This window comes from Panicum hallii, chromosome 3 (assembly GCF_002211085.1).
Source record: "Panicum hallii strain FIL2 chromosome 3, PHallii_v3.1, whole genome shotgun sequence".
Classification (NCBI taxonomy): domain Eukaryota; kingdom Viridiplantae; phylum Streptophyta; class Magnoliopsida; order Poales; family Poaceae; genus Panicum; species Panicum hallii.
The window spans coordinates 13,590,879-13,615,792 of record NC_038044.1 but is presented as its reverse complement, the minus strand read 5'-3'; the positions used below and the strand labels follow the sequence as shown (position 1 = coordinate 13,615,792).

Here is a 24,914-nt window from a genome sequence, read left to right as displayed (position 1 = left end):
TATGGGTTGCCATGCATGTAGTAGCTGGTGAGTACACTGTTGCTCTGAGAGGTCTTTATACATGGCGCATGTATACGTTGTAGTTGTACGTGCAGTACTAGGATCGATCGTGTGGCATGCATGCTGCCAGCGCCAGGTTAGCTGTAGTAGGTAGCACGCTCACATCCGTCCATACTGTTGTATACTTGTATATGAAAAACCTATGCTAGCTCAGTTTGGTTCACATCCATCAGGTGTCTGTGGCTTTGTACGTACTCCACCACACATGATACCTGCGGTATCTGTGTGTCCCTGTCGTTCAGCTGTCAGTCAGGTTGCGTTGACTCGCTGTTGGTACGGAATCAAGCCCGGCTCTGCATGCGGCCCATCTTAAGAGTCTGGGTTCGAAACGTCTAACTGGGTCGGGCTACTATTGGGCCAAAAAAAAATTTCCTCCGGTGGCCTAGATTCTTTTTTCTCTCTCCGGCAAAGAAGTGTTGAAGATGGTGTCTTTTTCCGCGGTCTGGTTAGTAATTTAAGGCGCTAAACATTTGTCGTGCACATGCACGAAATGACGCATAAATTTTCAGAGGGCAACAGGTGTCCACAAAGTCCTCGTGGGGAAAAAAAGGTGTCACAAAAAAAGGAAGGAGAGATAAGGGGGGCGAGTACATCAAACTTTTCGCAGGGAAAATGACACAAAGTTCGAGCTCATGTTAAGAATCCTTAAGAGGTTGGCAAAGACAAGTTTAACAAAATTAGCTGCCCAATAAAAAGATCGAGATTAGGCACATCACATGTAGCCGAACTTGGCTTGTTTTTGGCAATACTGAACGAAGCCTCCTGAACAATCTGCAGTTGATCAGTCAGCACCGGGGCACCCAGCCGCCGTTATGGGTCTAGATCGAGATAGACTTGAATGGAGCCGATTCGGAAACATCCAGCTGAAGCGTACAGATACCCACGGAAAAGGGATCAAAGTGGTCGAAGTGGGTGTGCGGGGTGTGTTAATACACTATGTTCACCATTAATTATACCCTTCTGTTACTCGCTTACTCTTATTAGTTTTTCTTTTTTTCTTTATGAGTATTTTTAAATATAAATTGGGTTTAAAGATCCAGTGGGACCCTGGTGTCGTCGTTTTGGCATTGATATCCTTCAACTATTAAGATCCTCATAGAAATGCTTATCGCTATGTATGTCTCCTGGGGAGTGTCCTCATTCTCATACTAGGTCTGTATAGGGTTTAACCATGAACATTCATCACGGTGATCTCGACCGCATGGACTAATCACACTAGTAGCAATGAAAAAGTTCAAAAGCCCTTTTCGCCACATTCCTATCAACGGGCCCAAGCAAGACCAGATGGTTGATGACTTTCTTTCTAGCCACTCCACACCTTGATCCTATGCTCCCGGTGCTCGCTCGATGAGAACTCAGCAATACACTCATTGTCTCGACCCCAAGTAAGATGGTGGAGAAACCGATCGAAATTAACCATGGGATCGGAGGGCTCATATATAGTAGTTTTCTATTTCTTTGGATCAACCTCTAGAATATTTGGAAGCATCTAGTCAGAACAGGATTGCTTAATTTGTCGTTAGAAAATCGATGGGATACGCTACTAGCTCTGCTCCCGTCACGTTTTGGATATGGACACCGACGAACGAACACATCCAAATCATATGACACCACACGTATATATATATATCCACCAAATAGATATAAAGGTCGATTTATCCTGTATCTAAAAATATACCGAATACAAAAGATATAGTCATATTAAAGTACTTCTTACGAAAAAAAATCTAGCAACATCATTTGTTTTTGTTTGAAACTACATATGTTTGGCCTATCAGTGTTAATTTTTTTTAAAAAATAGTATTTAATATTTCGACAATTAACTTTACTAGATAACATGTGCAAGAAAGTTATAACATTACAAACACGTTATTCATTGTTAGTTGAACATATTGCTCAAATATTCGATCAAACTGATACATTTTGATAGCATTGCGTTAGCACAAAAATATGTTGCTTGGGCCCACATCTCGAAATGAATGCTGGTTAAGAACCTAATGGCTCCTGAATATCTTCATTTGAACAGATACGCAAGCTCCAGCGATAGCCTTGCCGGATCCTATCTCAATCACGAATCAAACAAATTGAACACAAAAAGGAATAATACAAAAGGACATTTTATACTATTGCACTAACTATTTGGCCAGCATTAATGCCAAAATTGATCGATCTGACCATCTCACTGTCCTCCACTCAACAGTGTGGATCGGATTGATGCTCATAATTAATATGACTATATTTTTCAATATTTAATAATATAATAAAAACTAAATAGAAGGTATTAGTTTCGTAAATTGATGGTATTCAAAATCAAAATGGCAAGCTGTTATTTCATCAAAATGCGAGCTCTGAAATGTCGTTGTAAGACAGGCTGACAAAAAAAATAAGGTAACCTTATTCCGTGTGACTTTGACAACAATTTACAATATTGATAATTGTTCTATTTTTATAACATATTTAGCACTTTTTAGTTAAAATATAACGAAGACCATTATATTGACAATTATGGGTATTAAGACTTTAAAAATATACATTGCATTCTGATATAAAAACTGCGTTATTTTAGGCTCATAATTAATTGCCGCAATTGTAAATTTAACAATTTTCTTGTTTTTGGGTGGGATAATGCATCTGAATTATGCTATTTAGTTTGAGTTGTTGTGAGAGGGTATTTGGTTGTAACAAACTTGCACAAACATGTCTTACTGTTCTGGGAGACAGATGTGTTACATGCGTGGCTGCTTCTTTGAGCAATCAAATCCAGATATTCCAAAAGAAATGAAAAGGGAGACGACAGATGCCCAACCCAACGCCCAACGCTAATTTCGCCCCTGCCTTTAAATACCTGTCACCTCGTCGCCTCTCCTCTTTCCTGTCATACACACAAGACAACCATTCCTGCAAGACAAAGGCCAAGATCGCCGGGATTTTTCCAAGACGAGAAAAGAAACAAGGCGAGATCGATGATGAGCAGCGGCCATTCGTCGCCGATGGAGTCAAGCGGTGCTCCCCAATGCCGTAATGGCGACGGTGCCCCAGCGGTCAGCGCCAAGAAGCTGTGGCGCGCGATGCAAGCCGTCTACCTCGTCGTCGTCAAGAAGCACCAGCCCAAGCTCGCCGCGCTCGGCGTCCACCTGCACCACCTCCTCTCCAGCAGCAGGCGCGACCGCCGCCGGCGCCGCAGCCTCGCCGCGGCGAGGGAGCAGCACCCGGCGCTGACGTACCTGTCCTCGCTGTCGTGCCGGCCCATGGACCCGGACGCCGCGGTGGTGCACCCGTACCCGCGCGGGCGCGGCCACGGCCGCCGCCGCGCGTCGTCGAGGCCCGCGGCCCCTACCCTCTCGTGCCGGTCCATGGACCCCGCCGCCGCCGTGTGCCATTACCAGTACCGCCCCCGCGAGGTCGAGTTCAGCTGCAAGAGCACGCCAATGCACAAGCGCCGGCGCCGCGAGCGGCGCCTCCTCCGCCTGCAGGACCGCGCCGCCGCCGATCAGGGACGCGACCACTCGTCGGAGCCGGAGTACCACTACGGCTCGACCGTCGCGGTGACGAGGCTGTTCGAGCTGATGGACGTCGAGGAGGAGGCGGCCAGGGCAACGGACCTCGCGAATTACGACGGGGGCGGCGACCTCGACCTCGAAGCGAAGGCGGCGTGGCCGGCGCTGACTCTGGGGCCGGCGCCGCGGCAGGTGCGGATTACGGACTCTCCTTACCTGTTGTGGGATGACGACAGCGAGGAGGGGTGGGGCGCGGTTGACCGGCGCGCCGACGAGTTCATCACGAGCTTCTACGAGCAGCTGCGCACGCAGCAGCCGCGCTACTTGGCCAAATAGATAGGTTGGGTTGGGGGTGCAGAAGCTAGCAGATTCTGCCTCTTAGTCTTGTGAATAGTTCATGCATCCATCAATGCATGGGTTAGGTTACATTATCCCTAGACGATCGATGCGCGCTCATCATACTTTTACCTACCTTTTTCACAGTTGATGTGTGAGTTGCAGTGCTTGATTTTTGTTACCGGCCTTGAGGCTTGAACACAATACTTGCTGAACTTGTTCGTCGTTTCTTTTCAGTTCCTGTCTTAAACTAGGCTATTTTAATTTTAGGTGTTCTTAGTTGAGGGCTAAATTTTTGTTGAAACTTGATGCATGCGTGTTTAGACTCTCCTAAGGATTTCAGTGAGCTAATAAGAAGGCTAGCTTGCTGGTAGGTGCTGTGTGCCGTACTGCCGTAGAACGACTGAACGGTTACACTTGTTTCCAGTGCTGTGGTTTGCAGTCAGTTTTCGCCTATAAATCTCGATATTACAGCAGTGGCATCAGGGAAAGGAAGTAGGTAGACAGTCGATGCATGCTCTGAAGCTTCTGATCTTTTCTGAATGAAAGCGTGCTTCGGAATTAGTTCTTGTTGGTTAACTGCATCGATTAGTCATCGCGAAATTTGCACTGAACTTGTGTCAACGTACGCTGATCTGCAACGCAAAATAACCAAGATAATAATATAGAGAGGCCCTAGTGATCACGTGATGCATACTTCTATTTACCAAGCTAGCATCAGCATGCTGCACATATCCTCGCCCATCTGGAGATCCTGCTATATATGACCTGTTATCACTTATTGAAATTCTCTAAAACTACTTTGTCAGGTGTTACCATATGCATGGACGGGGATAATATGGTAACTTTTCTCATGAACACTACCTTATTTGGTAAAAGAGAATCATCTTGTTCTATGGGAAGAGACAGAAGCTATCAGTATAGGATGAAATACCCTTTCACGGTCAGTAAGTATATCAAGTGAAATCATGGAACTTGTCGTATTTCTGCTGAAAGAAATTCACTGACATTAAAAAGAAAAGAAAAGGTCACTGTATTGTTAGAGTATTTTCCACTGTAATTCCTAATCATTACAGTAGTTCTGGTGCTTTTTCGCGAGAAGTTTATATGTGTTGCTCTCGCTGAATCATGACAGGCAAGTTGAAAGTTCACGGCATAATGCCCGTGCATTACGAGTTTTAATTTGCTCCTCCATGAAGAGAAGAAATGATGGACCTGATAGCTGCTTTGAACCATATGCCTTAATTTCCACAGCTCGAGTGGGCTGCTGTTTTTCCTTTTACTCAATAAAGTGCAGAGAGGATGAGCTACCCATCTCATTGTCGTACCGCACGCAGATGATGAACATGAACAGACACCTCAGCTGTGTTTGATCTCTGGCAGATCTTTCTAATTGACCTGTATATACTCTATTCTACGCTGTGTTTCTACTGATAAATTTGCTTCAGGAAACTTCCATGGCCGGGTTCTCACTCTCATTCAGCTGCGTACCGGACCGGTCTCTGGCTTTGAAGCTGATCGCGAGGCCTCCTTCAGGGACCTGTCAGAATTCATTCCGATCTTATCGCGAAGCAGGCGATTTTAACTCTGATGGTTCCGCCGGACCTACAGCCGCACCTGCACAGCGCAAGCAAACGGCGAGAGACCTTTTCAAGCCAGGCAGGACCACAGCGGAGGAGCAGCTAGCGCCATCAGCTGCTCGCCTCGCAATTAGTTCCGGGCAGAAAGCCTCGCCACTGACCATCATCCAGCCTCGCCACCGAAAGCGAGTTCCTCCGGGTCGTCGTCGTCGCCGCCGTCGTCGTCCCGGCACATGTCATGACAGGGTTGCCGGAGAAATAACGCACGAAAGAGCCGGCGCGGGGGGGGGGGGGGGGGGGGTGGGGTTGGTGGAAGGGAGCCGGACGCCGGAGCTTGGCGCGGACGGAACCGGTAGCCCATCCGCGGCCGCGCGCGGCTCCCTCCACGAGTTCCTCCGCGCCACTGCTTTTCTCGCCGCGCGGTGATGCGCACTCTCGGGGCGGGGCGGCCGGCGCGCGTCGGGGTCACGCGCGCCACCAGCCCTGGCTTCGCTTGCAGGAGTTGGACGGGGATTGATGAGAGGGAAAGGGATCGGCACGGCGCGCGTGGAACGACCAAGCGAGCGGCGTGGGCGATCGGGAGGGCCGGGCCGTTGCCGTCGGCGTCGGCGTCGCGCGCGTCGCGGTCACGCGGGGCGCCGGCCGGCTCGGCGTTGCGGCGTAGCGCGGTCTCAGTTCGTTCGGAGGCAAAAGCGAACCGTGATGAGAGCTGCTCCGGGTGGGTTTGGTACGGACGATACGTGGTTAGTGTGATGATTAGGAAATGCGATCTCAAACATTGGATCGGGCCAATGCAAACCACCTGATGAGGCGAGAGGTGTCGATGACGTCGATCAATTCGAGAGACGGGAAAGCGTAAAGCGCAGCAGGTCGATGGTATCCTTATAGGTCTTTTACACGATGGTGCGATCATCACGTTTGATCCATGAACTAAACTTTAAACTTTAAAGTTTAGTCCATTAGATGATCCAAATAAAAGGACTAAAATATAGACTAAAAATTTTGTTGCACTCCAACTAAAATTTATTCCATTAGTCCTCGAAACTCATCTAATTTGATCTAAACTAACGTACAAACTACGAAAAAACCATACCCGCTCACTATGCGCATGTAGGCACAATAGCAGTATAATCATGGGTAAAAATGATATTTCTACATGTGTTACATCTAAAATTTAGTCCATTAATCCAAACAGTTATGGACTAAAATTTAGTTAGCTAATGTCCAGTCATCTAAAATTTAGTCTGGACAGACCTTTCGCGTGGTTTTTTTTCCTTGCGTTGAGTCTTTCTACGAAACATTACTTCTTTTTGAAAAAGGAACGGCAAGAATTTCGCGTAATTTTCGTTAAACGAAAAGAAGGGAAACATTACATTTTATCTTTTGTGTTTTGTTTTCGTTTGCAAATAAATACTCGGGAAGCTGCCTGCACGCAGATTACGTTTCAAAGGTTCTCAGGTCACACATTAATGAAAGTACGCCTTCTTAATAGGTTTACAGTAACCAGTCCTGTTCGACAAACAGCACCCCCCCTACAATTACATCTTCTCCATGTTCTTGAGATGGTGACGGTATAGCCATCCCCTGCTCCAGACAGAATCAGACCGGTAGCCTGGCGACCACGCGCCATGAGACCAGTGGCTACGCTTGCCAACGCCCCATCGAACGTAGTACTAGCTAACTTCGCCATGCGCCCGTCGTCCGTCACGCGTGTCACACGCCCGCCGTGAACGCGTCTCCTCGGTCGGCTGTTCTCTCGAGTCACACTCGCTCACCATGGTGTCTGTCTGTTTGATCGCCTGTCAGGCCACAGTGCTGTAACTGTAGCGTTTCTTTGTTGATGACGAGCTCATGTGCAGCGTCCATGGTGTTGATGCTGGGGTATGTACTAGGGCCCCGTGGCTGGCCGCCATGCCGGGCTGCATGCCTTGTTGTTCCGCGGCTGTTGCAGAACTTGCAGCACAGTTCGTCGGAACGTCGGCAACCAAACCAAACAAACACCAACCGGTGCTGTCGCCTAACTCTGCAAGGGAGCTCAGATTGAAGCTGCTTACAGCGTCAAGTCTGAAACTGGAGGGCATCATCACTGCACAAAGGTAAGGAGGCAGCTTCGGGTATAAACAGAAGACATCCCTGGTCCAAAAAGAGGGAAGATAGTTAAGGAGTTGACATTTAGGTCCATTTGAAGTCCATTTATCGCAACTGCAGCGATGTGATAGCATGCATCACTTGCTTATATATTGGTGCTCCTAAATGAGATTGCCAACATTAGGGGTAATCCAATAAATCCGATACATTGCTACCTTTTTGGTGCCAACAGTAGACTGAAAAGCCATCAGCACAGAACAGCAACAGCACATTGTCTTGACACTTGGTGCCGAGTAAGCACTGCCGTAACAACCCACAACCAGCTCACTGACATACTGGCATTCCATTACCAATGGTTTTCGATTGCCTAACCACAGGATGACAGGAAATAGAACAATTGAACAGACTACTGATCTTACTTCTGCGATGCCCGAAGGGCTGCTTCTTCCGCCGGTACCAGGTGACGCTTCAGACTTTCGAAGCGCGCAGATGCTGTGAACAAAGAGATAGTCAAACGGGGCAGAGAAATGACGTCGCAGAATCCAGGAGGAAAATGGTGGCTGCCCGTTCTCCCGAAGGGAGCTGAAGTGGACCTTCGCTGAAGGTGCCGCCGGACAGTAAAAAAATTACAACATCGCCCACCGTGGGGCTCGAACCCACGACCACAAGGTTAAGAGCCTTGCGCTCTACCGACTGAGCTAGACGGGCCTGGATGTTCAAAATAAGGTGCAACGCTCTATAACCGTTACTCTACTGAACACTTTCTTTTTCAGTCCCCAGTGAGGCCCGAGCTGTGTTATGTTGCAGACCGAAGAATCAAATATGTGATGTATGGCGATACTAAACCGCCAACCTTGCCTAGGATCTATATGCATGTGGGATGCTACCAAGTAGCATTTGTAACTTTGTAAGGTTGCAGGATGTGCCAAAAACATATCAAAGCAACCAAATAACATGCATATCTGTTAAGCTCGTAGCGTTATACAATAAAATGTACTTTTAGCTGAAAATTAAAGAGGTTTTCATTAAATATACAAATATATGGGGTTCCAGATTCCGGAACAGGTTAAGAAAAAAATAGAAAAAATAAAGAACAATTTATATAATCAATTTAAAAAATAACATAGCGGGGATAGCTCAGTTGGGAGAGCGTCAGACTGAAGATCTGAAGGTCGCGTGTTCGATCCACGCTCACCGCACTCCATGTTTACTCTTTTCTTTTCTTTTTTTTTCTTTTGCACTTTCAGCAATTTCCTCTCGTTAAGTCTGAAGGATCATGATTATACAGGACACGTTTACATTTCTCATGTGACTGCCAAAATCCTTAGCAGAAACATCTTGGACAAGTTTACATTTCTCATGTGACTGCCAAAATCCTTAGCAGAAACATACTAGAGAAAAGATCAATGCTAGCACTTTTCAGATATTTCCTCTCATCAGTCTGAACGATCATGATTACACAGGACAAGTTTACGATCCCTCATGTGACTGCCAAACTCCATGTGATGTGTTGGTAAGCAGAATACACGAGTAAAGCTGTAAAGCTCAATGCTTCCAGACTCCATCAAAGTTGGCGTTTCCAGCCTACAAATTAGTGGTACACTGGTGCATTGATATACAACTCCCGGAGGCACACCAACCTCTCCAAATGATCCCAAGTCAGAATGTTTCACACGCAATAGAGCATTGCTTGGTGTTTGATCCACATAAGCAAAAGGTCAAGCATGACCATCGAAATGTCTCACTTCTCCCCATTTCTAAAGCTACAATCATATATGGGTCCTACAGCTACCCCAGGAATTCACATTTGGATTACAATGGATATCAAACGAGCAACACAATCATGCATTCGTGCTTCGCTACTGCCATCTTTTAGAGCCCCTGGCTGAAGAGCCTCCTGTCAATTGGCTTGACGGAGCTTTTGTATTACCTATTCAATTAATATAACTCTTATTAGAATAGTAACAGTAGAATATCATGGTGAAGTTGTATGCCTGATTGGCTTAGAATACATACTCGGTGTCTTCAAAACAGCATCCTTTGGTTTCGACCTAGACATAGATGGTTGCCCATTCTTCGTGAGAGTGAATCTGGTTATTCTTGATGGAACTCTATGCCTGCAATTTTTTAACAGTACCAGATAAGTTGTCATTCTTTGCTACTATTGCGGTGATAGAATCAATGTAATGAAAAAAGATAGAAATAACAAGCGAATGGTATTTCGTTAGAAATAATCAAGCAATGAAGCAAGTCAAGATAACTTACCGTTCTGCTGTCATCTCAACAGCTTTATCTGAGTTGAAATTCTCGGTTTCACCTGCTGATAAACCATCATCGGATGCATTGCCCTCATATTCTGCTTCATCTAAGTCCCCAGGTGCAATGTCAGTTGAATTATGGTTAGTATTTCCATTCGCCTCAGCATAACTCAGAGGATCTGATAGAACTCTGTCACTAGACTTAAGCATTCGTTCACCAGAAAATAGTTGGCTAGGTTGGTTTACTGTGTTCTTTGTCAAACCAGCCCCATTTCTATCAGATGATAAATTTGGGGGTTTTACTTTGTCTTTGATGAGCTGGAGCTGCTCGATTTCCATATCTTTGCGTGAAATTGTGTCTTTCAAAGACGCAACCTGGATAAAATATGAAAAATGCTGCCTTTTCAAACTGAGATAATCATACAAAAGGATCGAGGCATCACAAGCAGAATATATTACAAAAAAGTCACACCCTTACAAACAAACAAAGACACAATTTTCATGCAACAGCTCCAACAGGTTGGATTATAAACTGCACTAAGAACTAAGAAGGTTCAGTCTTGATATTTTCCCTTTTAGTTGCCATTGTGTGATTGACCCAAGAGTAAGTCTATGGCACTGTAATATTCTGAATCATGACTGCTTTTATCCATTTGTGGCATATTCTTAAACATAAGCAGGACAGAACAAATACTTAGAAAAAGAACTATAGAAAATTCAGCTAGCACGAGCTTGCAAAGAACCTACTACGATTTCACAAAAGACAGACGCATTCCACAAATATTGTGAAGATTGGTACTAATATCGGTTGATCATGCGAAGATTAATCAAAATCAGATCATACATGCCATACCTTTGTGTAACTAGCTAATACAATCACCACATCGACTTGACCTTTGAAGTTCATTAAAAAGTTGGGACAAGAAGTGATTGTAGCATGTGAAACACACTTTGGAAGATGAACTCTGGTAAGTAGTAACATAGAATTCAGATAAAGGCTTGCCTTTTCTTCAGCATGGTATTTTTCTAAAACTAAAATAGCTCAGACAGGATGGGAAGCAAACTAACAGAACATTCAGATAAAGGCTTGCCCTTTTTATCCGCATACTAGTTTTCCAAAACTAAAATTGCACAGACACAAACAGAAGTTGAAGTATAAGAACCTGTTCCAATAGCTCTTTTATATCCTTTCCCTCCTTGTTGCTTCTCGCAGCACCTAGCTCTACTCCAGACACCCTTTCAGCAAACTTTAAAGTGCTTATAGTTTCTGAATATGACTCAACATCAGGATTTATTTGAACAAACATTAGCGTCTTCGCTTGTCCACCTGCAAGAATACAATTGTACAGAAACACTTACACGATTCACATAAACCCATTTAAACATCTATGATATGATACTACTAAGTAAATACTTGCCCTAGAAAATGTAAATAGTTGGTTACCTAAAGAACTTTGAAGAACTTGTGTTAGCTTGCTGTTTCTATATGGCACATGAGCACTTTTCTGTGCCAAAGCAAAAATCACATCACCTAAAGCAGAGAGTGACTTGTTAATGTATTGAGCTTCTTTTAATCTATCCCCAGTTACTTCAGACTTCTCCACTCTCTCACTCCCGGCAAGATCAATAAGATGTAGACAGCCCCTAGAGGTGGACCCACTCTTCAAATCCAACCCTCGAACATGTACAGTTAGAATACTGCAAACAAATTTTCAAATAAGCTGCAATCCTCAAGTCCAGGAAGAAAAATCTTTAGTAATTGATTCGACTAACCTGTGTGACCGACTACTACGTTCATTTAGAGCTGTTGAACCAACTGCTCTATTTGCTTGCCCAATTTCCATCAAGTCTAATACATCCGATGTCGACTTAACTGGGTGCAAGCTTGCATCCGGGACAACAAGCCCATTTGGTTGAGAAGTGCTCCAAATCCCAAGTGTTTCTTTATGTCAAGAAAAACACTATTCTGGATGCAACAATACCATCAAAAGTTCATACATGTCTACGATTGAAAATTATAGTGCGATGAGAAATGGCATAGTGATAGTTCAAAAAGGATATCTTCTCTGTGCAATATCATTTGATAGAAGATCGCGAACTTGCTCATTGTATATCTCAACCATCTGTACTCCCACCTCATACGAGAAGGCATTTCTCCTACTTAGAGAAATATCAAACAAATCATTTAAAGCGCGATAATTGACACCCCAGTCTTGCTTCGATGTGCTAGGCCCACTCTAAAGAATAGATAACAACAAAAACAAAGATTAAATCAGTAACATCACCCTTGTAGTAATAGACAATTGATTATGATTAAGACAATAGTACCATTGTGTAAGTTTTACCAGAACCAGTCTGGCCATATGCAAAAATACAAACGTTGAATCCATCAAGAACTGATCGAATCAGTGGTTGTATGTCAGAGAAAACCTCAGCTGTGAAATTATAGAGAATAATCAGCCTACAAAACTATCTATGTGACAACCTTTTTTCCCAACAAGCAGGAAATAATCAGCGAGTTTGAAATTTGGGGAAAACATACCTTGGGAAGCAAATGGATTAAACACTTTGTTAAACTTGAACATTCTATGCCCATCCTTTCCTTGCTTAAATGGATTTGAAATAAGAAGCTCGCCATTTTCCCCCATATAATCAATTGTGGTAGATTTTTTATCTTGACCAGGAAGAAATGGCCTAACACGACAATACACTCTTATATTACCTGAAAGAAATGATAGATCGGGCCATTACTAAAACATTTATACCTAGAGTTTAAGGTGACAAAGAACATTTGGAAACCAAAATACCTTTTAGTTCTTGCACTTCATTAAACAACTTTTGGTTCTCTGCCAGAACTTTGTGATAATTTTCGGCGGCATCAACCAAACATTTTAACCCAGATCCTACATGGATTTTAGCAGCAAAAAGAACAAAGATATCAGACATCAAATTTGCAATGAACTTTTGTACAGCAAAAACAATAAATACATACCTAAGTTGGAAATCTCATCTCTCCACTTCATTTGAAGAGCATACATATCATTTTTAATTGATCGTGATGATATCCTTATGTCCTACAATTTTTAAATGATAGCATGTGAAGAAAATAAAAGGAGCGAAAATGGATTAGTAACAACTAAAGATAAGAAAACCTTGAAATATAAGTGTTGATTATCCATGTAACTCTGAAAAATGTGCTCTTTCTTATCCCACAACTGTGACTTTAGCTTGGAGGCAGCCTCAACTTCTTCAACTTTCTTATTCGATTGTAGTAAAAGATACTCAACTTCTTTAACTTTGGTGGTAAACTGTTCCTCCATCTGCTTTGCCTTTCTTTCAATTTGCTCACGCTGTTCCTTATGCATCCTATTCATGGCTTCCATATCTTTCTTCAGCCTTTCTATAATATTTTCAGAATGTTCTTTCTCTTTCATTAATCGATGAACATCTTGCTCACTGACTTTTCTTCTCTCTTCAATTTTTGACTTCTCATCCTGAAAGATGAGAAAAGATATATTAATATGTCAATGATATTCATATATGCTACCAAAATTTCTTCTACCAATATAAGTGGTAAAACAGTGATGTTTACTAAGTCATCCGTGTACTAAGTCATCCTTTCTATGACATCAGATATTTTTTATTTGACAGTTCGAAGATATGTCATCTTTATTCTATTATATCTGCAACCATAAATTCTACTAACAGAGTAACAATATAAGTGGTAAAGCAGTGCCAGTGATGTTTACTGAAATGAAGAATAATAAAGAGAAAGCTTTCGAAATTATAGGAAGTTATAATCCATTGGATGAGGATCAAACCTTGAGTATCTGAAGTCTGTTTGTGGCCATCTGACAAGAAAAAACACATATGTCAATATTAAAAGACGAAAGAACTTTTAAACAGTCATAATGTTGACTTCTAACTAACCACGGATGACCATTACCTTATTTTCTTCATTTGTGCCATTAACCAATATTTCAAGTGCTTTAATTTTTGAAGAGTACTTCTCTTCTCTTGTCTTGATGATAATATTTTGCTGCAGAATATGATATCTAATTCAGGACTAAAAATTGTGTAACCAAATGGAAAATGCACGTTTTAGGAAGATTTTCTTACACTTCTTATATGCTCTGCTTGAATACAGAGACGGCGCTCAATCTCTTGAATGACTTTCCTCAGTAAGTAAACGACACGCTGTGATGAGGAGGTTAAAGTAATGCATTGTTGTAAACAGTGATCAACAGAGAGTGATGTAGTTAAAGAAAACACATACATGTGGTATTTCTCCCTTTTTCCTTTCTATGCTTTCATCCAGAATGCCATTAACAACACTAATAAGTGACTGCGTTGGTGCATTCTGTGAGAAGATTACTACTGTTAAGACAGGGATACCAAATAGCAGGGTAGCATAATTCAACGATTTTGGGCAGTATCCTTGAAGAACTTACATCTAAGCTACTAGAGTGCATCATTTCTGAAATCTTGGAGGCAGGAAGATCGGAATAGGATCCGCGTTTTAATTGGAAAACTTCTCGAAACTTTTGCCCTGCAGGATATATAACAATCCGCAGTTGATCAAACAGATATAGAATCAGCACCCCATCATAATGGATGATACTTAATACAAAGTGCAAAATGTATTAATATTGTGGATGTGAAGCTTGGAAACAATACTATAAGAGTAATAATGATAGTTGAGTTTCATAAACAGTCTAACTATCTAAGCTGTAATCCAGATCTGAATATTTCTTTTCTAGATAATTCTTGAAAACTGTGTGTGAAATAATAATAACTGGATACCAGAAAAGACAGAAGTTTTCTGATGGGCCTTGGACTCTGGAACACCATTCCTCGTGTCCTCTCCAGGGGATCTTTTCCCTAGTGCTGCACCAGGAACCTGAGGCCTGTCCATTTCCGGAACTCCCCATTGTTTCCTCGAAGGAGTTTTGGCAACATCTGGTGGACTATCATCACCTAATCTAGGATCAACACTGTCCCTCAAAACCAAGAGACATTCCACTACCGAAGACATTGATCCCTGTAATCATCAAGTCTATGAGTTAATAGAATGTAGCAACCAGGGGTATAAAAGTTAGTACATCACATTTTAAATACACAGATACAAGAACTGTGGAATTTTAGCCCATGTTCCCATTGTTCATGAGCCTCAGCAACTTAAAAATATTGGAGTACAACAACATGTTACAAGGCAGTACAACTATATAGTGACATATAAAGCTAAAGCCATATTTGTAGGCTTGCTTCTTAGAAGCAATCGACAAAATACAGTATCTTTTATTGTGAACCAGAGCTGCAAGTTATCATTGTAGTTCAATCATATCTACAAATTATCAAGAGGGTATTTATCACCACGAATAATACAAAGAAATAGCCTCTAGAAATACATTCTACTCGTTTATTTTTTTGTGATCACCAATGAGTATCGACTGGCGAAGTGGCGCATCTCCAAACTACAAAAAAATTTCTGACAATGATAAGCACCCTACTATGAAATAAGAGAAATAATGTACCAAAAAAAGCAATCATGTAATATGAAGTGGGCTTCAACAATTATGGCAATTCAGAGTTCTGGCATGAATACCAACTTTTTTTTACAATGGAACCCTCACCTCATCAAGTTCTTTCACACTGAAACCTGGCAACCCCATATCTGCAACCACTGAGAGGAACTTCTTCACATTGCCTGACCTCTGATCCATCGATGCATAACCGCCCCATGACCCCTTAAAAAAATGAAATGCCCACGTTCAAAGCAAAAACATCAGCATCTCTGCAGGGCAGCAAAAATGAAAGCAAATCATATTATCTGAGAAACAAAGGCTGACCTCAAGAACACCGGGGATGAGGGTGTTAGCAATACGGCACAGGACCATACCGTCACCTAGCAGCTCTCTCAGCTCTTCATCCGATGAATCCGATGGCAAATTGAATTCCGGGAATAAGGCATTGAGCCATTTGACCAACTCAGCACGCCGATTAGCTACAAGAATTTTACAGCACCGTATGATATAGATATAATTATGATACAAATGAGGGACGAGATCAAAATTCCGGGCTCAAATAGCTCCAAACAAAAATCTCAGAGCAAACAAAAGCAAAACAGCAAGGGTCTTACAAACTGCTGCTACTTCAGTAAATATATTGACAAAAAATCAACAGTAGTCCTAGGAACGAGGGCTCCTAGCTAAAATTCAGCTCAACATACAGTAAACAAGTGCTTAAAATCAGCCGGCTTCCCATAGCTGACCATTTGCCAGCACAATCACCCAAAATCACGAGAAAAGCCTCTCCCCAACCCAAATATCGAGCTCCAGGTCCAGAATTCAACAACCCGAACGCATCCGGATCAGCAGCCGGCTCACCTGCGTGGATCCCGTCGACCTCGCCGTCCACGCTCCCCATTCCCCTCCGCCCGCGCCGGGGCAGATCGAGCCCGCCGTCGGCGAGGTTGCGCGGATTCGAGCTCGGCGCGGGCCGAATCGGAGGGTCCCGGGGGCAATGCGGCGCGGGGGTTTTTGACTCCGCCTCCTCCTCCGCCACGGGCGCCGAGCTGCGCCTTGGCCTCTGAGCCTGAGCGCTTGGTTTCGTTTCGTTTCGCTTCGTTTCGGAATGGGTTGTTGTTTTCTCGCGTAGGTCGGGGGTTTTCGAATTTTTTTTCTCGCGTCGCGAGTTGAATTGCGGGATTGCCTCTCGCTCCTCCTGAACTCGCGCCCCCGTCGCCGTTACCGTTAGTTCACAGTGAGGCCGACGAGAGTGATAGCTAGGATTACATGTATTATTTTGGATTGTTGGATCGATCTAAAAATTAATAATATAAATTAGAATGATATTATGCATAAATAATTTGAGAGGAGAAATAAATTAAAATAATATCGTAATTAATTAACTGATCTAAAAAATATTATTCGGTACCCGTCTCTTTTTCCCTGTGTTTTCCAAGAATCTTTATGACATTTTATGCCTGCGGATTCAATTTATAGTTCTCTTGGATTTACGAGAGAAAACATTCAAAATAGAGTAGAGCCTGATCCTGATCCGCATCCACCAAAAGAAATCTATGAGTGCTGAGTGGTATGGTTCCACAGACAGGTTTGAATTTCATTCGGTGTGCCATCGAGTGAAATCATTGTTACCATGATGTGAATGCTTTTGAGATGATTACTAAAATGATGCGATGTCATTCTCCTTTTTTATTGGCAATGAATGGACATATATTAAAATACTTTTGTAGTTATATAGGACGAGTCACCTAAATCATAAAAACGCAAAATGATAAATTCCAACATAAAAATATTGGGTTTTAAAACGAGTGATATTGATGTGCATGTGTTAAAATTATAAATATATAGCTTTGATATATGTCATACATACTTAATTGTTTAGATGTATGGCATCTAAAATTCATCTTTCCTCTTCCGGCAACTATTAGAGTGTGACTTTAGACTTAAGGCTCCATAGTCCAACTGATCTTGGAGAAAACTTGCAGTGTTAATCGAACCGGCGGCGATGATGGATGCAAAAAAGGGTGAAAAATCGATGGCGTTTTGAGTTGAGAATGGAAATGTAGAAAGGGTATATTAGGATGAGGTGGGAAATAGATTCAATTTTAGTGACGCATTGATACACACAAATATTCTTCCCTATATAAGGGGTTAAGAAAAGGAATCTTCCCTATAACGCCTCCAACAAAGTGTACCGACGGATTTAGTTAGCATAACCGTTTTATTGCTAACAAATATATCATCATCCATCACTGAAAAATGGTTAACAGAAATATAAACAACCTTGCTAAATTAAATAGCCAAAAGTGTGCGGATAAGTTTCACCAAATGAAATCCAACACACGTGAGCGTGCTAGCGCACATTGTGATTTGGGCATGGCGCATGGTTATATGGAGTAGCTCATAATCACATTCCCTCTGCATCACAATTATGAACGGAGAATCACGTACAAGCTACCACGTCACGACGAAGAGCCCAGTGACGGCTCCCGGAACTGACGGCGTCAGAGTGCTCCGGTGACGGTACGTACGCCAATGGCTCCAGCATCCATACAACGTGCGCGCCAGACTCTTTTGAAGCTTCGGGGAGCCCAAATTTCAAAGACCCCGTCTCCGCCAAGAATTACGAGAACACCCCTCCTCATCCCTCCCCCCGTAGCAGCCGCAGTGGCAGTTCAGTAAATCCATCGAGTCATCGCCCTAAATACGCCGTGCCAAAAGAGTAAACTGAGATTTTCCTCGGCGACAGGGACGCGGGCCCCAGTTGGTGGCCGGCACATTCGGCAGAGTTGAGTCCGTCGACGGCGTCAAACAATTCCAATCGTGCTCCCGCCTCGCCCACTCGTGGGCTCGTGGCTGCTTGGGAAGCTCTGAGCTTTTAATTTGGAGGCTCTCAGCTTCACAAGCAGATTATAATTCTGAAGCCGGCCGTGCCGAGCCAAGTCACTTGACGCGCAGTACTTTTCAAGTGGTTGCCACTTCACGGTCAGGTTGGAAAACAGGGCAACCATAGGCTGTATAGGCTTTACAGATGAGAGAATATCATGTTCTGGTTAATCATAGCTCAGTCACACCCCATGACACAGATCTCGACCGCATCCATCCATCAGGGTTTACCGACGCGGATAGCCGTGCCATGCCCTTATCCTTGTTAGTTCAGTGATGTACATCAGGTCCTGATTGCAATTCATCGCAACATCGACGGTCACCGACAGTTTTGGGCAGCTGCAGGCCGCAGCAGCGTCGAGCCATCCCAATCCGGATGGCAGCGTGGGCAAAGCAAAGGTCTCACGATGCAAACTGCAGACTCCATCCAGTTTATTTGACAATATATACTTAATTAACTGCTTATTATAGAGACATAGACGTAGACATGGCACACCTGATGGTCTGTCAGGCTACATCGCCGTGGGGCGCCAACAGGTTTGCTCTTATTTCCCGGGCCTAACTAGTCAGCAAACACCAGCTTAAGGACTCTCTGGAGACTTGAGAGCCTGGATTTTTGTAGGATATACAGTCAAAAACTTGTAGTAGCTTAGGGAAAATTCTTATTCGTGGCCCGCCTTTACTGCTGGTGTGCAACGATCGCGTGGTGGAGCGCCTGCCCTGGATGCCATCACGCCACAGCCAGTTCCTTAAGCGCACCCAGGCCTGGTTGCAGTCTCAGCAGGACCGGCTTGTCGGAGCAGCTGCACGCAGTACAATTGTAGAAAGGTGAGATGGGCAAGGTGATGAATGGTTCTCAAGAGATGAAGCTGGGTGTGCTGCTCAGTCAACAAAGATTACCTGGATGTAGGACTCCAGCTTCTGCCTGAGGACACCATGCTCCCTCTTCACCTTCTGGAAAGACCTCATGCAGCTGGGTAGACAAAACGCAGGTGTATCAGTAATGACCGATTAGCAAGTCTCGATCACAGAGAAAAGTTACTAGCCCCCACAGAAAAAAGGGCAACTACCCTGTTAAACTATCAATAGCCAAGAAGGGCTAAAGCCGATCCAATTGGAGTTAATGTTAAAAGAAAGAGTAACAGAAGAGCATGTGGAGCTAGTACAGTTTCACATGCCATGGCCAAAGCCATGCTTACTCCATCAAGGTGGCATTGGCCATCTTATTGCATTCTGCAAAAGTGCCCACTGGTTGCCTGGTTGGATACTCAGAACTCGAATACCAATATGGGAACTAAAGTACTTTTAGCATGCCTTTTTATAGGGGAGTGTAAGGAATTTGGCTTAAATAGTCATCTTAAGACTCACTATCCAAAGTTACAAATTCCAAAAAACAAATCACACTGCAAATTTCAGAGAAGGACAGAGAAAGGGAGAGAGACCCTTCCGCATTCTCGTCCCCACAGTTATTCCTGAATGATGTGCACTCATTCTTCATCCTGGAAGCACCAATGCTGTGAACAAGTGTTATGTTAGGCATGGATCATAAAGACACAAAGTTGCTACAATAAAAACACATGTCAAAATGTATATGCATCATATGAAATAAGCAGTAACAGTAATATCGTGGCGTGGGTTGCTTCTACACAACTTGGTATCTGCGTCAAACCAATATTTGCCTTTGCGTTAGCAGATCTCATCAAAACAAAATATGCACATTATCTACCATTTAGCAAGGCATTCAATAGATGCATATCAAAATCAACCAAAAATGTTTAAGCGTTCAGGAAAACATATGTAAAGTAGCTGTTAGTCATTGTTTCCAACAATTGAGGATGAAGAATTGCTCAGGTTCTTCGCCTATCCAGGCTATATAAAGGGTAAGCCGGTCTATAATGCAGTTTATTTTTCTTCCTTTAATGGAAGATTCCCCAGTTTGTCTTTTGCATTGGTTTCTTAGCAAAATAAATTAGGTCCAATCATAAATTTGCTGTACACTTGTTAATATTCGAAAATTAACAGTAAGTTCACTGATAACATATGAAAACAGTATAAAGCCTAAACATTACATTTCCAACCCATGAAAACGACCTGGGCTGCATGCGTCTCTCCTCCGCTTGGCAAAGTTTTCCTAAACTAAGTTGGGTCAGTTGTTGGAAAAAGCAGGATTTCTCTCCCCCACCAAACAGGTAACTAATATTTATCATGAACTTGCCTAGAAGGGAAAGAAGTTCAAACAATCTCTAAAAGTCCATCATCAATAGTTGTCACAGAGGCATGCATCATATATGCAGTCAAACAAACACAGAAGAAACTATATCGGTGGACCAACCTATAGCAGCTTCCTTTTAATTGCTGCATGTGTGCATCCCATCTATTGAAATCTCTGGGGTTCTTCTCCCTGCAACGTGTCGCTAACATGTAAAGAGAACAGAGAGTCGTACTACTTTATGACATTGCTTGCACTTACATAGCTTGCTCAATATTTGTCATTAGCCTGGCTGAGTCCTTGAAGAACAAGGAAACAACTTCTTCTGTAAAATTAGGACTTGCTTCATCCTGCAAGTCCTCAATCTGACAAAATTGCTCATCCAAGTATCCCTGTCATTATAAATTTATAATATGAAAAAGTAGCAAATGATTTATCAGCACACATTAAAGTAAGGTAATTAGCAGTATTTAAAAAAAAACAGAAGTGGCCATGAAAATCTTAGCATCAATTTGCCAAGTGAAGGTTCACAGTGGAATTCTGAACTCTATATAAATATCATTAACACACTTAATTCCGCATTTTGAGTTTCAGGTTTTTCTTAGCTTTCTGTCAACTAATATGAAATGACTGCAAAATGATAGACAGAAAGGATTGAAAAGTAGAGTTGCATAAACACTGTTTTCTACTCCTTGCTCAAAGCTGAACAAAAGATAACACAAATAAATCATAGACAGAAGGGATTGAAAAGTAGAGTTGCATAGCCTCAGAAGTGAGTTGCTCCTGTAGTACAAAGGATTTATTGGTAGGAATACTGCAATACTTGAACAAATAGGAATCACATAATTTTCTCAACTACAATGCTTGAGAAGAATAGAACACAAGCCTGATCAAAGAGGCTCCTTTTCAAGCATGCTGCCTGGCGTTGTAAATTATAACACTCCATTTACAAGTGTTGAATGATGGGAAGGCAAATGAATGTCTTCAAGGTAGAGTAGGCACAAAATGCATACACAACTGGTTGATCACTTTGCTTGTAAAAAGTTGGACGTGAGGTTCACTTATATAGCTGAGGAGGTTGCTACTATCATACAACATAGATGAAAGTGAAGATATCTCAAAGTATGCACAGCAATTATTAGCATGCCCCGTACACAAGGTGTGCAACGTCTATCCACATTTTGGACAATGACTTAAACAACTGCATTTCTGATGCTCCTTTGAGGTGCATGTTGTGCACATATGGCCTGCGGATCAGCTCTTACTTGAACTATGCAGGTCGGTGACTAAGAAGATTGCCATTTTGTTTTACTTGGCACAATGTCCATAGACAATTCTCCTGACCAATGTTTATGATTACTTGTGATGACAAATTGCTATCATTTTGCCATTGTTGGTATAGGTGCTTATATTACATGAACAGCTCAAGTATTACTTTATTCATCAACTCTAGCTTTGAGCTCCATACACACTCTGATGTTTATGAGCTGTTTTTCATGGAAGATAATGCAAAGGAATGGAGGAGGCCCAGGTTACAGCTACCAAAAGAGGTTTATATTCCTCGATTTGAGAAGAAGAATATATTAACTCCTTTAAAGTAATTAGTTGAGTGTGGGATAACCCGATGAAGTATCTAAATTGGAAAGTTTCATAAGTTAGTTAAGTCTCCCCATTGCAAGGAGGAAAAACAGATAAACCAATATATCACAGAATTTGATAAACCACTGTACAGATCATTCAAGAATTCAAAGGGTCAAACTCGAATCAGAAAGAAGTAAATGACAGTTGTCGGATGGTGAAGCAAAACAGCATTTTCTTTCAGTGGTTAGCGGGGCAATTTTTACACAAAGTCATGCGTCTAGGTTTAGTGTCTACTACAAATGTGAATAAGCAAAAGAACTATCGCAAAAAAAAAATGGTTCATCCATTATCATGTCTAATGTGATGTTGTCTGTTTACAATCAAAGGGTTTACTATTGTTAAATCTAAATTGATGACTTATCCTAGCATTTGTAGAAATGAATATGTTGTCTGATAGATACAATGTAGCGGTAAAATCAAAGACAACGGTGGAGAATTAGAATTGTGCTAAGAGATGCCTACTTTTTGCACAGACAGAAAAAGTTCGACAAAGAAAATGACTTCAATAGTTCCTTTCAGCGGTTACTCTCACAAATTACAAGCCACGACTCTCACAAATCACTGGACCACGTGGCAGAAGTGGTAAAATAGATTCACTCAATGATTGGTCCGGCAAGTGCCCTTCACCCCTTCAATCAGCATCACATCTTGATAAGAGAATCTGACGTGGAGTGAAACAACCAGAAAGCCTAGTGATGGAACAGATCAATAAAGTAAATTCTAGTATTCTATGTAGATCAAACTTTCATGGCAATGAAAGTTGAAACGCATGGACAAAAATAGTCTACATGCAAGTTAAGCAGTTGCCACCGTCCCTGAATGATGCATGCATTCATAAAAGATCCTATAGCATGTTTTCACTACATCGCTACAGCGGCATCGCTTTCACTTTATCAATGGAAAATTCTCATGGCGACATCCCTAATTCCTTATTAGAAGAATGTACCAACCTCAACATACAACAGGTGATGAAATATCTCAGTAGCAATTGCATAAGCAGACAATATTAGCTATCTTTTTGTACAGCACACTGAAGACACGACAAATGCATAGTCCACCTGTTGTGTTTCGAAACAAAAACATAAAACAGCAATAGAAAACTCATTATGATGAATGTTTAAGTTTAACCAAGTGATCGTATTTATACCTAGAAATAGATGTGACGTACAGGCTTGGAGTAGTACATAACATGTCACTTATGTTGTGATCTTATATGAGAAATACGATTAATCATAATGCATGTGAAGTCTTGCAGTCATTGTATTGTGCAAGAAATGAATGACACCATGTGGTAATTGCTTGCTAGCTACCGCTAATTAAAACAATAATCACTATACACCCATTGAAACAGTATTCAGTTTTTCTTTTATTTCTTTCGTTTTTCTGAAAATTCTAAGAGAATGGTTTCCTGAAAATTTGGGCATTTCTCGAAGTGGATAAGTGTAACACACTTCACCTGAGATGTTACTTGATACATCCAATGAGCAGCAGATCATAGATGGTGGACCACAGTCATATGATGAGATTCTCTGATCGTGGCCTTAAGAAGCACCATACATGGAACACATATCCTCTTGCATGCGTGTGCCAAGTCTATCTATACCAATGGTTTGTGCCAGCTGAAAATAATAGGTATTCAGCATACCCCTAATAGCACTATAGCAGGCTAGCAACCACAAATACAACTTCCTGTAACTTAAACAACCACCACTTTGTGCAACATAAGATTTATATGGTTGGTGTTAGAATTACCCTCCAAAAAGGCAAAAAAACTCTAGTTTGTTTTGCCTTTGGAAGATCCTAGGGATTACTGTATCACCAGTAGTACTCTTAAGCATTTGAAGACTTTTGTGTAATTGTATTACTCCCGCAGGAACTCAGACTCATTGAGGCAAAGCATCACCAATAGGAGCCAAATAGCACACAATTCAGAGCTCAGTGGTGCATACAAATTGCTTCTAACAGGACTGCAAAGCTAGCTCGGCGTTCTATTAGTTGGGAGACAAAAAACACAAACTAACACCCGAGTTTTGCAATCCTTGACACTTTGTATTGGCAATATGTGTTGAGTGATACACTACCTCTTTTTAGATATCTTGATTCCTTGGTTGATGTGAAGGGCCGAAGGCACCCAGCAACGCATTCTCCGACATCCAAATTGGGGGCAAAGCTGCAGCCGATGCCTACACAGGCAACATATGATTCTTAGACAGGGGCCTCCACAACCGATTGGTCCCCGATTCGAGAAGCAATCCTTCCGTCACCTGCCCAGTTCAATACGGATCAGCGTAGACGCAATCTAGCACCAAAAACTCGAGAAAACAACACACAAATGCCCGGGGGGGGGGGGGGGGGAATCAGACGCGGTTGAAGTTGAACTAACACAAATCCGGATCAGGAGCACTGAGTGTGCCCACCCCCTTCCAGGAGAGCGGAGCTGGGAAGGTGAAGCGCGCCGAGGACTGGTTACCGTCTTTGATTCTTGAGGCGCTGGGGCTCCGGCTCGACGGCGGCGAGTGGACGCCGGGGGCCGGGGCGGAGGACCAGGTGGACCGCAGTTCTTTTTTTTTTGTTTGACAAAATTCCCTATTTGATCCGCCTAAAATTACCTCTTTGTTCTTTGAGCTTTTTTTACGGAACTTCCCTATTTAACACCACAACATTTATTCTTGACTAAACTGGTCCTACTGGTCCTTCTATTACCTCCGTTAGATAATACCGTGAATTCCCAATGCAAACTTGTCAGATTTTTAGAAACGGATCAAAATGCCCCTTCATACCCCTACCAACCTTGGCAGCCACCAGCCGCGCGCCGCACACAACATCCACATTTC

General features: G+C 42.6%; 3 protein-coding genes and 2 non-coding genes across 8 annotated transcripts; 2 read left to right on the top strand and 3 right to left on the bottom strand.

Moving 5' to 3' along the window:
* The first annotated feature begins 2,875 nt into the window (after positions 1 to 2,875).
* LOC112883987 lies at positions 2,876 to 4,129 on the top strand. The gene has a single exon (XM_025949268.1). The coding sequence runs from the start codon at positions 3,024 to 3,026 to the stop codon at positions 3,891 to 3,893; it is 870 nt and encodes a 289-aa protein (XP_025805053.1). The 5' UTR covers positions 2,876 to 3,023; the 3' UTR covers positions 3,894 to 4,129.
* Positions 4,130 to 8,196: 4,067 nt separating this feature from the next.
* TRNAK-CUU lies at positions 8,197 to 8,269 on the bottom strand. Its single transcript has one exon. It is a non-coding gene; the product is annotated as a tRNA-Lys (tRNA).
* Positions 8,270 to 8,687: 418 nt separating this feature from the next.
* Positions 8,688 to 8,760, top strand: TRNAF-GAA. Its single transcript has one exon. It is a non-coding gene; the product is annotated as a tRNA-Phe (tRNA).
* A 324-nt stretch (positions 8,761 to 9,084) lies between these two features.
* On the bottom strand, positions 9,085 to 16,463 carry LOC112886583 (kinesin-like protein KIN-14K). Its single transcript, XM_025952531.1, has 21 exons — positions 16,206 to 16,463; positions 15,669 to 15,823; positions 15,453 to 15,566; positions 14,623 to 14,860; positions 14,271 to 14,368; positions 14,096 to 14,179; positions 13,939 to 14,016; positions 13,766 to 13,858; positions 13,641 to 13,670; positions 12,972 to 13,313; positions 12,812 to 12,893; positions 12,627 to 12,722; positions 12,362 to 12,541; positions 12,148 to 12,254; positions 11,881 to 12,056; positions 11,593 to 11,757; positions 11,264 to 11,517; positions 10,983 to 11,146; positions 9,827 to 10,194; positions 9,578 to 9,678; positions 9,085 to 9,491 (listed from the first exon to the last, which is right to left on the bottom strand). The coding sequence occupies exons 1-21, from the start codon at positions 16,243 to 16,245 to the stop codon at positions 9,421 to 9,423; spliced, it is 3,036 nt and encodes a 1,011-aa protein (XP_025808316.1). The 5' UTR covers positions 16,246 to 16,463; the 3' UTR covers positions 9,085 to 9,420.
* A 2,068-nt stretch (positions 16,464 to 18,531) lies between these two features.
* On the bottom strand, positions 18,532 to 24,677 carry LOC112884788 (pseudo histidine-containing phosphotransfer protein 5-like). 4 transcript variants are annotated; one of them, XR_003227173.1, is made up of 7 exons: positions 21,326 to 22,725; positions 20,701 to 20,831; positions 20,563 to 20,631; positions 19,673 to 19,744; positions 19,131 to 19,203; positions 18,727 to 19,033; positions 18,532 to 18,644 (listed from the first exon to the last, which is right to left on the bottom strand). XR_003227173.1 is itself a non-coding variant. In XM_025950350.1 (7 exons), the coding sequence occupies exons 3-7, from the start codon at positions 20,721 to 20,723 to the stop codon at positions 18,980 to 18,982; spliced, it is 291 nt and encodes a 96-aa protein (XP_025806135.1). In that variant the 5' UTR covers positions 20,724 to 20,831; positions 24,162 to 24,344; positions 24,464 to 24,677; the 3' UTR covers positions 18,662 to 18,979. The 4 variants fall into 4 exon arrangements, 3 of the variants coding, with proteins under 3 accessions (XP_025806135.1, XP_025806133.1, XP_025806134.1); XM_025950350.1 differs by lacking the exons at positions 18,532 to 18,644; positions 21,326 to 22,725 and adding exons at positions 24,162 to 24,344; positions 24,464 to 24,677 and having other exon boundaries at positions 18,662 to 19,033; XM_025950348.1 differs by lacking the exon at positions 18,532 to 18,644 and having other exon boundaries at positions 18,662 to 19,033; positions 21,326 to 22,745.
* Positions 24,678 to 24,914: the final 237 nt, after the last annotated feature.